Genomic DNA, 12871 nt, shown 5'->3' on the forward strand with positions numbered 1-12871 from the left:
ACGCTTATTAAGTTAACCTTAGAATAAGGATTTTAAGCAATCAAATCCTTATTAATACTCTAGATAATAAAATGATTCTTATTATCTTATAGGATCTACTTATTTTTAATATTCTACATTTTTGTATTTTAAAGAGTCTGCTTTTTCCTTAATTTTTAATGGTATTTTAAGCTTTTTCTATACATTTTGTAGACTAATTTCCATTTAATGTATGCTTTAAATGATACTTGCTTAAAGTTAACTAGTTTATTTAATAAATTTATAGATATCATTTTTAATAATTATTCTTTTATAAGAATTATTAATTTAGACTTCGAGCTGCTTAATATTATTCCCATTATTATTAACAAGAAACAAAAAAAGAAAAAATAATCGATAAATATTTGAGATATTTCTATTAATTTTTAGGTTTATGGATTTTAATTTTATATTGCTAATAGAAAAATCTTCAATATTATAAGAGTATATGATGCTGTCTCACACTTTTATATGCTAAATGAAACAAAAGGATTATTTTAGGATACCATTTTAATATAGTAACATATTAGTATTGAAATTGCTAGGATGGCTATATATTAGTTATTTCTAGATAATAAAGTGTGCAAATAAATGATAGCAATCTTTAGATAAATTCTAATGAACTCCCAATAGTAATACTTATCTTTTAATTCTCCATAGTAATAGCCATATTTATATTTTATTAAACACTAATCTAAATTTTTCCTGTTTTTTTTAATTTACTTTAGAAGCACTAATGGGAAAAGAGTCCAAAAACTTAACACTGATAAAGAGAAAGGATAAAGATATTTAACTACACTAGCTTCATAACATTTTATTGTTAAATCTATAGGATTATAAAACTGACTTCCTATTTCTTTACAAGTAAGTGATTTTGAAAAATAGGATATCTAACTCATTTAAAAGTAAATAAAAATTATATGAAACAGCAAATAAAAATGGTATTTTCTTAATCTCACTTTTCCAGTTTATTCATAAAACTTAAGAGTCAAAGGAATTAAAATGAGTGCTATTATAGGAACCAAAAATTAAATTTAGGTATAAAATAATATTTTATTTAGCTTTTGAATAGTACCTTCGCTAATAAGACAATCAATTCCCAATTAAAGTTATCTATCACCAGATCCAAATATCTCACTCAAGAAATTAAAATTAATTGAAATAACTTTTGGTTGTTAAATTAGAATAGACGATATTTGATAGTAGTTTAGAATTATTTTTATGTAAAATCCAGAATAGTCTTATATGCTGTTACTACTGATTGGAATTACTTTCAATTTTCTCAAATAATAACAAGTTTAAGTATAATTAAATTTTTTAATAAAAATATCTAAAACATTCAAGAAGTATGCTTCAAAAAATATTATTTTTAAAACCAAGTAAATCCATTAATTGAGCTTAGGGCCACATATTTAGCAAACTCCTTTGGAAATAGATTCTGAGTAGCGTGAACCTTTCCAAATTTCACCTAAAATATCGCATTGCCCACAAATAGGGCCCAAGTAGCCAGTTGAGCAATAATTTATATTAAGAGGATTTTGTGCTTAACACGAGTTTACAATAGGATCACACTCTATAATTTCATCTGTATAGTTGCTTTTTCTCCAGAATCCATTTTTTAAAGATATTTTATTTCCTTCACACTTGATAGCAGATTAAGGACAATTTATACATCGATTTACATCACTTCTTCCTTTTATAGAATCATTATAAAGTTAGAGTGGGTCATTTATTTGATAAGTACCTTCCTAGCATTAATTGCATTAATAAATTTAATCATTTATATGTTAAATAACCTCACCTGCAATACAATTTCTGAAACTAATTGATAAGAGAATTGGTTATTTAACAATAGAACTGGTATAAATTGTTGAATTAACAGAAAAGAATAACTCATTACTAGATCCAATTATTTACAAATCACTAAACTCAAAAGCTAAACTTTATGAATTATACTAGTAATAATTTATTATTTGTTGCCCATTTATTAAGCTTTAATTGGATTAAAGTCCATAAATTGAAACTTAAATGCTTTTTAGCTCAGATTCTATTTCTATAGGGTATTCACTATTTACCAGCATCTCTTTTGAGAAACTCAGATATCTATTCTAGTTATCAATTATATACACCTTAAAATATATGAACCCACCACTTCGAAATTCTTTTATTTCAGCTAATCTTGAAAAGCTTTACTCAAGCTCCTTGGGTAGAATATTAGTTTAGTTTTCATAAAATGTGAAAAAATAGCTATTTTATTAATTATTATTTGAAAGTATAATATTTTATAGATATGATGTGCTATCATTTCCATATATATCAGCTAAATTTTAATACACATTATGTATAAAAGGAAAGCCATAAGGTAACTGAATCTGATTTTCGTCAGTCTAAACAATCCTTAATCCACCTCCAATTAAAGCTCTATTATTTATGATATTTGTATCCAAGTCAAAGATTACTTTGCATGATGGTATGTTTTCAAAGTACAAAGCTCCGCCACTACTTAAGGCAGTATTCTATTCAAATTAGCATGTTTTAAAATTAATTGTTTATTGAATATCTTTAAAATATATAGCTCCTCCATTTTGTGCTTTATTGCCTTTAAAATAGCTATTATTAACAGTAACATTCTAAGATTTCATAATTAAAAATGATCCTTCATTATTAACGTAAGTTAATTTATTAAAATTAACATGCGAATTTTAAATAGACAAAATAGTTTTTGTTGGAAATATGTTTTACTCTATTTTAACATCTTAGAAAACTAAAACATCTTATTCTAAAACGGTTGTTTGATTTTCATTAGAGTATGAATTTTAGGTATAAAATAGATTTAATTAATTATTTGTTTAAAATTAACAATTTGTTAGATTTATTATTTAGCACTTAGAAAGGGAGATAATTCCATAGTCTTACTATACTATATAATTACTATTATTTTTAATTGATAAATTTAAAAGGGTTAAATTATAAATATTTAAAAAACACATCAAGCTATTTAAATTTGTGTTTTGTACTACAGTTAATCCAGATATTTAAATTGTATTTACTGAATCAAATTAAAAAATTGGTATCTCATATATCTGATTAAAATTATTACTCAATATTTCTAGGTTGTAAATTAAAATTTATGATATATTATTAAAAAAGAATAAAGAGTTTGCTTAGTTGAGGTTACCTGAACATTCTCTAAGGTCTTACTAAGATATTTTAATATTTTAAAAAATAATATTTTGAACGTTTGAAAATATTATTTTATTATTACTAAAACATTAAAAACTTATTGTAATATTCTAAAAAATAATTTGTTAGGTATTTGAATTCTGATTAATATTGATATTTAAATTTGTATTGTTTTAAAAATCTAAATTAAAGTTAGCAAGCTAAAAGATCGGTAGACTTAGGCTTTAAAAAGTATCATTTGAGAGAAGTACAACACTATTCTAAATATTATATGAAGAAACCACAAATTATCTATTTTAATATTAAGAAGTGTATTAGATTGCTTTTTATAGGTCAATACTTGTAACTTATAAATAGACATAACTTTAATAATTTTGTAAGTCGATTAATGAGATTCCATTTATTGACTGAGTTTAAATTTGTTTTGGATAAACTGAATTTAAATTTTGCTAGACTTATGCTATATCAGAATTCGATATTAAAAGAGTGCATTCTGATATTTAATCATAAGAAAAAGTATCTAAATTGTAATTATTTTCAAAAATTCCGTTTTAATGCATTCCTATTATTTTAACTTAATTGCTTAAAGAATCGAAATGATAATCTACAATTTTAGGATAAGAATAATTCTGCTAGGAAACTAGGTTGACATTTTCTCCTTGAATTAAGAATAGTTCAAATTTATCAATGAAAAAAATTGCTATTACCTTGTCTGAAACAAAAAAAAAGTCTATTATTTTATCTTTAATAAAATTTTTCTTAATAACAGTAAAAAACTGGATGGAAGCGTCAAGATGAAATATATTTATTTAAAAAGCACAAGAAATAAGTATATAATTTTGCTCTATCTTTAACTTTTTAATTTGGATTGAGGGTAAAAATAGATATTATTCTTGCAATTATTATTAGTAATTCCATACATATGCTTTTTTCTGGCCTAAGAAGCAAAAAATATATCTTTTATATGCTTAGTCAACTAAAAATTTTACTATGGTAGTATTATGATCTTCATTGACTAGATTTTTTAAATCTATCTATTAAATTTATTGCTTATTAGAGATATTTATTTAGGTCATTATTCCATCACTCGAAACAGCATAAGCTACTTACTCAGTTTCTATAAACTAAATGATTATTATAGAAGAGTTAAGAGGGCTTTTAAAAGATACTCCAAATACAAATTATTATTTGTCAACAAGACTGTATAAAAGAATTTATTTATCACTAAATCCTACTAAGATAAAGTCTTGGTTCTTATTTAAGCAATAAGAAGTTACTAGCTATGTTGAATTAAACTGAATTGTATTCACTATTATACCAATTTAAATATTTAAATGTAAAATCTGTTAGTCATAGGTAAGTATAAGATTATTAGCAATAAATTGCTAGAATTGAATATTATCAAGCTTTTAAATATCTGGAAGCATATTATTGCTTTTGCTAAACTAATACTAATAGTAAAATAAAACTGAGTCTTATAAAGCAATAATTAAAGTATCGAATGCTTAATTATATTGCATGTCTACTATTCTAGAACCACTTATATCTAACTCAAATTTAAAATAACTTTTAGCGTACCTAAAAATTGTGTTATTATATTTGTTGAAAATTAGATAGTCAGTCTGTAAGCTATTTATTAATATTTTGGAAAATAAATTATATGGTTCATTTAGCTGAGGGTCATAAGGCTATCCTAATATACTGATATCAAATGTGTAAAGAGAGTTATAATAAGTAAAAATGTCATTAGTAATATTGTTAAAATAAAAATACATAAGTCTAAATTTTGGATCATTGAACTCGTTTATTGTGATATAATTTTGAAAAGGATAATTTTTATCTAATGAAGATAAATAAAAATTTCCTAAACGATCCATATACATTAAGCAGCTGCTTAAGCTATAATCAAATTAAAAGTCTGTAATATCAATCAATTAACCTTATTAAGTTGTAGAAGAAAAACTGTTTATTATTTATTTTGTAGAGACATCCATTACAGAGATCTTGTTAGTTGAAAGTGTTGTTTAAAATAGTAAATAATTTAAAAAGTCAATATAAATATATTTTAAGCATGAGGAATCATCTTCAGGAACACCCAACTCTGTTAAAACAAGACTAAGCCTGTCAATTAAAAGTAGTTCTATAAAATTTAATAATTAAATTAGTATACAATGTAAATAAGTTAAAAATTAAAATTTAATCAAAAATAAGTCAAATTTTTTAATTTATTTATTAATCGAAAAATAATTTATAAAAAAATAATTAAAATTAGTTAGTTAAAGATAAAATGAGATATATTTATTTTTTACTTTTTTAAGATTCACAAATCATCATAGATGGTTAAAATAAGCATTTTTCAATTTATTTTTATACTGCCTGTTTATATTAACCTTAAAAGCTGTAGATTTACAAATTAACTTGTCGTATAAATATATTTTAATATTATGTATCAACATCCATATAAATCATTTTCTACACTTAACCAAGGTAAACTTTTTAAAAATTTTTTAAGGTTTTATGGAATATAAATATTTCATACTCATTGATATTAGCTTAACGTTAGTATTATTATAAACATATTAAATAATCTTGAGATGTTTGACATTATTAGTATGATGTTTATTAGTATTTTTAATCTTAGATCGTATAAACTAGTTAGAGATGTAGATTAAGTATTAAAATGCTATCCCCATAAGCATATATTAATTGATCATTTTCATCATAAATAAATCCGTTTAAAAAAATTTTATTTTAAAAAGTAAGGACTGCATTATTTTATGATAAATCTATAAGGATTAGATTATCATATAATTCATTATTAATATAAACTCTTTTCTTAGATACAATAACTGTGTTTTATTTTATAAAAATATTCTAATTGCCTTTTGTATTTGGTAATTATACTACTTTATTAGTGTACATATCAAAATATGATAAATCTTTACTAGACTCCATTTTTAAAATTATACCTAGCTATTAAATTTGAATAATTTATGAAATATAATTTTATCCAATTTAAATTAATTGAGTAAATTTAGATTTTGGAGATAAAGAAGCAAGCAATAAACCAGTAGAGTCTCCAGAAAAGTAATTAAATGTAAAATTTAAAGACTTTCTTATGTTTTTTTTAAAAAAAGGATATTTAGAAACATTTTTCATCTAGTCTATACGAGTAATGTTTGTTAAATTTCTCTACATATTAATATTGTATTCATAAATTTTATTATCACTAAAGAATTTTATAGAGTAAAAAGTATTCTATCCATTTATTTTTTATTCTGCTTCATATATTTGAGATTCCTACCTATATTGAAAATCCAGTTTGGTGAAAATTTAATTATTATTTTAGATATTAAGCAATAGAAACTCATTTTATCCTATTAGAACATAAGTTTTATCATCATTTGAAACTCTATTAGTATATAGTATATATTATATTAAAAGCTAATTTGACTAGTAAATTAGTGATAATTTTAAATCATAAATCTTTAAATTGTTGAAGTTTTCCACAATAATAATTTAATCTATAAAGTAGTTATTAACCAATTCATCTTACAAAGAAGAAAATTTTTAAATTATTTTAAATGAATAACAATTAGAATCGCTTAATGAATTTATCTTTTAAATAGATTGGTTTGTTAAATCTATTTAATAAACAGTAATATTTAACTATTTATTGAAGTTGTATGTCATCAAAACCCTTAGATCATTGTTTAAATATATAGCATTTTAAGAATTTAAATTTGAAAAATCAGAATTACAATTCTCATATAATACTACCAAATCTTATGAATAGACTCTGAAACATCCATTGACAACAATTATGAGCTTATCACTATTAGTTGTATATTAAACAGAAGAAGACCCAATATACTATAAAATTTGTTATTTAAAAATGTCTAAAATCCATAAACCCTTATAACTGTAAGCGATTATTTTATTATTGAAAAATTTGGTTAATTATTCTATTGGATAAAGATAAAATGATTTTATAAATTTACAATTTATTCCATCTGAACAATCATAAAAATTAATTGAATTGAAATTATTAATTTGAACTAATATTGATGGATAATAAAATAGATCAATTATTTTATATTTTGTATATGAATATGGATCATTATAGGATAAAATTGGAGATGGTGAAGGAAAACTTGAATTAAATTATGTAATTGTTTAAATTTATATCATTTGCTATTACTGTAATTAGAGAGAACCTTTTTTAATAATCTAAATAGAATCAAGATTTGTACTTATTATCTCATTAATAAATTCTTTGTCACTTTTTGATTGTTATTTGATGCTATAGAAATTTTAGGGATAGTAATTCAATTAAATTTTTTAGTTAGTTTAAATAAATTTTTACAAATTTTTGTCAAACTAAAAAATTTGTAAATCTTGATTTTCGTAAAGTACAATTAATTAATTTACATTATCCAATAAGTTACATATCTCAAAATCTTTAATTTAAGGATTATTTTATATAATGAAATTTGATGAATTAGTTTTTATATTATTAAAAATCACCTAACTATTTGTACTGATAATCAAAAGCTCAGTTTAATCAATATCTGAAAGATAATATATTCTAGTTTTTTTAATTGTTTGATTATCCATCACTCCAATTTAAATTGGCTGAACTTATTTATTATTTAGATTTATTAATAATATTGATTGGTCTAAACATGCTATGTAAATTCCTTGCAAAGATTATTAGAGAATATTAAAATAGTTATTATTTTATTAAATTTAAAACTGATAACTTATTTCGTTGCTCAAATTCAAATTATTATTATTAACTGAAACAATAATCTAATAAATCGAAACAGCAGTTTGAGTTTGAACAAATAAAAACTAATCAATTAGCATAATTGATTTTGCATCTATATTTATATTACAATAATTCTTTGATAACAAAAAAATTGACCTAATTTAGTCATAGAATACCTAAAATGAGATATTTTCAGATAAAATATTGTAAACTAGAAGATATTAGTTCTGCATAGAAATAATTTTAGTATTAGGGTAAAAGGAAATAATAGATGATTTATCGAATTATGATATGATTCGCGACTCTTTTATAATGTCCCAAATAGATATAGTATGATCAATGCTTATCACAAATACGATACCATTTACATTAAATAAGTTAATGTCATCTTTTTAAAATTGCAAATTTTTGATAAAATAAAGTTCATTTTTATCATAGACAGATAGAAAACTTGATTGAGCCACATAATAATCATTTTGATAAACAAAAAAATCTGTGATTGTAGTTTATATGTTTTTATTTTTATAGGAATCTATTGAAGATGAGCATTTTAATTAGCTTTTGCACAGGTTAGTCTACTTATTTATCCAGCTGAGAGGGCTACAAATAGCAACACAATTATTATTTTAGCTTTAAGTGCCACTATTTAAATTCTTATCATAATATAAATTATTGTCGCATTTATTATAAACACATAGGTTTTCTTTGGTATTTAATTCATAACCTTCATAGCATTCAGTGCATTGATTTTTACCATTATTTGTATTATTTTATATAGAACATCCATCCACTGATGTTTCATACCCTTAAGCATGCAATTAAATTGATAAAATCAACATGCAAATCTATACAGTTACTGATCTAATTATCATGAAACTAAAATTGAAAATGATCTTTTTAGGTTTATAGGGAAAACTTGATTATTTTTAAATATCTATCTTACTTTTAATTATGATTTATATATATATTAATTATATTAATTTGTTTTAAATTATAATTATTATTTTTATTATTGATGCACTTTTAAATGATATCTCTTTACATCTAAATTATTATTTATTTCATCTTCTTTTTGATCAAAATCCCCAGTCTGATTTGATTTTGATGTTGTTCTATTTTGTTTGATAAAATATAGAAAATAAAGTGAATGGCAAATTAAAAAATTGTTTAAAATCCACTTAAATTAATGTGAAAAAAATTGGTATGTTACTTATTAAAATTTGTATTTTTAGTTAATTAAATAAATACTGTTATTTTTAATGGTTTTTTTTAAAATAATTACATACAGGATATGCGTTTAAAAAAACAAGCATTTAAAGTATATAAATAAAACGTATCATTTGTTGGATTTTTTGGGATGGGAGTTGGATGTTTTTAATTATATGATTGAGTGAGGATTATATCCTATTCATAAAAATATAAAAAATTTTAAATATTAAATATTTTTTGTGTATATTTCTTTAGAATTTATTTAATATTTTATACTTCGTTAATAACTAATGTAAAATAAATTTATTTTTTCGACTTAAGAGCAGCTTTTAGAATTTTCACCAAATTAAATATATGTATCTTATTTACTTTAGTTACTTTAACCTATTTTTCTCTACAAAATAACTTCTAGCTTTTGAAATTTTTTTGAATACAAAATACAAATGTAAATCACTAATCTTGTTTTAATATTATGAGTTGCCGTTTACTGTCTGTAATAAGGAAATAAATGATCCTCTTTTTTACTATACCTTAAATCTTTATTTTAAAATTATTTTACTAAATTTAAGAACAAATGTTAATGCTTTAAAGGTTAGATAATGTAGTTTTCCTATTTCTTTTAGCAACTCTAAATATCTAAATGGTAAAGGTAAAGACTACTTTTTCAAGAATAAAAAAGAAAATAAATAAGTTTTGATTTGTGTAATTGAATCTTATCTCCGAAAACAAAAAATATATTTGACTGTTCAGTTTTTATATTTATAGGCTGCATGTGTTTTTAATAAAGCTTTTTCTTCTTTTCTTGTGTCTTAAACATCATTAATAATTTTTTAATTAATTAATGTTCTTAATTTACAATTAAAATACGATGCATTATTAATTTTTCTAATTTCAAGCTTCAAAGAAAAAATTGTCTATTTTCCTCAGTTATTTGCATCCTTCTACCAATACCATTAAATAATAAATATTTTTCTATCTAATTTAATTCATTATTTTTCACTGTTAGGTAATATTTTATTTCAGTATATTAAATGTGAATATCAATCACCAAATAATTTTTTTAAAGAAGAATCTAATAATAAATAATTAACAAATTTATGAATAACTACGATGCAATTTTACTCTTAGATACTTAATTTATTGATCTTTAATCCATTTTTTAAGTTAGATAAATTTTAGTGCTACTATCAATTAAAATTAAATTTTTGTTACACATTTTGTCGAAGTTTATTTGCATCAAACAAATTTTTAGCTTTTTAGTATATATAGCCAAACAATTTCATAAAAAATATGAGGATAAGGGTATATCTATCTAAAATTAAATAATAAAAAGTAATTAAGAAGTAAGAAATAACTTTTTTTAAATAATTTTTATACATTAGAAATATACTTGCAGCGTAAATAATATATATTTGAATCTTTATATATATTATTCTTAACTAAAAACAATCAAGATAAAATATTATTAGCATTAAAGCATAATAATTAAAGTAAGTAAAATCAATTTGATTATTTAATTGATATAATTTGTTTATCCATCAGTCTATCTATCTACATTTTAATCTATTTTTTTAGAGCTTATTTTTTTGATTTTATTATATAATTTATCTAAATCAAATCAATTATTTTTTACTTTTTAACTTTCTAAAAGTTAAAATAAATATTAACATATTAATCTATTTTGAATTTAATAATTTGGCTTATATTTTATTTTAGTAGAAATAATTATTAATTTTAAAAGAGGTATAAAATATTCTTCAATAAAATTTAGTTAATATATAAATAAATCAGTTTAAATTATAGAATATAACTTATCCTTAAATATTAATTTATTATAAATGATATTTTTAATTACAGTTTTATATTATTAATTATTGTTTATTAGTATTCATACCTTTTTTAAAAAATGATAAATTAAATAAGTTGTCTTACTTTTTTATTTATTTATTTATGCTCATCGATTAGAATAATTAAGCTGAATTTAAATATTTGTTTTATTTTATTCAAAATTGAATAAATTTAAAAACCAATTTTTTTATAGACTGAATTTAATAATAAATAACAAGACAAATTCCTATTTATTTTGTAATGTAATGTTTTTACAAAGAAACAGGCTTGAATATATAAAAATAAAAAAATATTTTTAATACAAAAGTTAAATAAAATAAATTTATTATAAAAAGTAAATAAAAAACATAATAAAATAAATTTATTCTTTCAAATAAAAAAGGTTGTCGACACTGGGACTTCCCAAGCGGTCCCCCACCTTAGTACTAACCCAGCCTTAAGGCGCTTAACTTCGGAGTTCGAATGGGATCCGGTGTTTTCACCTTAGTATGGCCGACAACAAAATTAATAGGAATAAAAAACTATTTATAACAATAACTAATTTTATCAATTAATAATCTACAATTTACTTAAATAAATTAAAATTAATTAGTAAAAATGATACTTCTTAAATGGTTAAAATTAAGTTAATTAAAATAAAAAGGTTGTCGACACTGGGACTTCCCAAGCGGTCCCCCACCTTAGTACTAACCCAGCCTTAAGGCGCTTAACTTCGGAGTTCGAATGGGATCCGGTGTTTTCACCTTAGTATGGCCGACAACAAAATTATTATCAATAAATAACTATTTATAACAATAACATTCAATTTGCTTTTTCACTAAATAATCTACAATTTACTCAAACAAATTAATATTAGAAAAAATAATATTTCTTAAATTATTAAAAATTATTTTAATTAAAATAAAAAGGTTGTCGACACTGGGACTTCCCAAGCGGTCCCCCACCTTAGTACTAACCCAGCCTTAAGGCGCTTAACTTCGGAGTTCGAATGGGATCCGGTGTTTTCACCTTAGTATGGCCGACAACAAAATTAATATCTATAAATAACTATTTATAACAATAACTTTTAATTTGTTTTATCACTTAATAATCTACAATTTACTTAAATAAATTTATTTGGTAAAAATAATATTCTTAAATGGTAAAAAATTATGTTAATTAAAATAAAAAGGTTGTCGACACTGGGACTTCCCAAGCGGTCCCCCACCTTAGTACTAACCCAGCCTTAAGGCGCTTAACTTCGGAGTTCGAATGGGATCCGGTGTTTTCACCTTAGTATGGCCGACAACAAAATTATTATCAATAAATAACTATTTATAACAATAACATTCAATTTGCTTTTTTACTAAATAATCTACAATTTACTCAAACAAATTAATATTAGAAAAAATAATATTTCTTAAATTATTAAAAATTATTTTAATTAAAATAAAAAGGTTGTCGACACTGGGACTTCCCAAGCGGTCCCCCACCTTAGTACTAACCCAGCCTTAAGGCGCTTAACTTCGGAGTTCGAATGGGATCCGGTGTTTTCACCTTAGTATGGCCGACAACAAAACTAATTGCAATAAATAACTATTTATACTAAATATATTTTTATAAAATCACTTTATTTTATTTTAAAATATATTCTATTAATCAAAATTAAAAAGATAATTATTTTTTAAAATGATAAAATAAATTTACTTTAAAAAAATAAATTTTGGATTTTAATTGCCAATTATTTTTAAAGATTAAAATGGTAAAAAATATTATGTATTTATTTTGATAAATACTTTAAATTTTAATTTTTCTAACATTAAAGTTGTATTTTTTTAAAAATTGAAAATCTTTTATAATATT

At 22.0% G+C, this 12871-nt stretch overlaps 4 protein-coding genes across 4 annotated transcripts in view; 1 reads left to right on the forward strand and 3 right to left on the reverse strand. All coding sequences in view use genetic code 6, as the record gives it.

Moving 5' to 3' along the window:
- TTHERM_00748930 (transmembrane protein, putative) overlaps positions 1-2660 on the reverse strand; it is a gene marked incomplete at both ends in the record, with an annotated part of 9232 nt that extends 6572 nt beyond the window's left edge. Inside the window, 2 exons of the mRNA XM_001013568.2 lie at positions 184-241; positions 1094-2660. Of these exons, the coding sequence (XP_001013568.2) occupies positions 184-241; positions 1094-2660 (1625 nt within the window). The remainder of the gene's footprint in view (positions 1-183; positions 242-1093) is intronic.
- A 458-nt stretch (positions 2661-3118) lies between these two features.
- On the reverse strand, positions 3119-4213 carry TTHERM_00748940 (transmembrane protein, putative; the record flags this gene model as incomplete). Its single annotated transcript, XM_001013569.2, has 1 exon — positions 3119-4213. The coding sequence occupies one exon, from the start codon at positions 4211-4213 to the stop codon at positions 3119-3121; it is 1095 nt and encodes a 364-aa protein (XP_001013569.2).
- A 918-nt stretch (positions 4214-5131) lies between these two features.
- On the reverse strand, positions 5132-6894 carry TTHERM_000748947 (hypothetical protein; the record flags this gene model as incomplete). Its single annotated transcript, XM_012797011.1, has 3 exons — positions 5132-5140; positions 5199-5341; positions 5511-6894. The coding sequence occupies 3 exons, from the start codon at positions 6892-6894 to the stop codon at positions 5132-5134; spliced, it is 1536 nt and encodes a 511-aa protein (XP_012652465.1).
- A 4597-nt stretch (positions 6895-11491) lies between these two features.
- Positions 11492-12701, forward strand: TTHERM_000748948 (MFS transporter; the record flags this gene model as incomplete). Its single annotated transcript, XM_012797012.1, has 2 exons — positions 11492-11620; positions 11673-12701. The coding sequence occupies 2 exons, from the start codon at positions 11492-11494 to the stop codon at positions 12699-12701; spliced, it is 1158 nt and encodes a 385-aa protein (XP_012652466.1).
- Positions 12702-12871: the final 170 nt, after the last annotated feature.

Source organism: Tetrahymena thermophila (genome assembly GCF_000189635.1).
Source record: "Tetrahymena thermophila SB210 genomic scaffold scf_8254674, whole genome shotgun sequence".
Lineage (NCBI taxonomy): Eukaryota > Ciliophora > Oligohymenophorea > Hymenostomatida > Tetrahymenidae > Tetrahymena > Tetrahymena thermophila.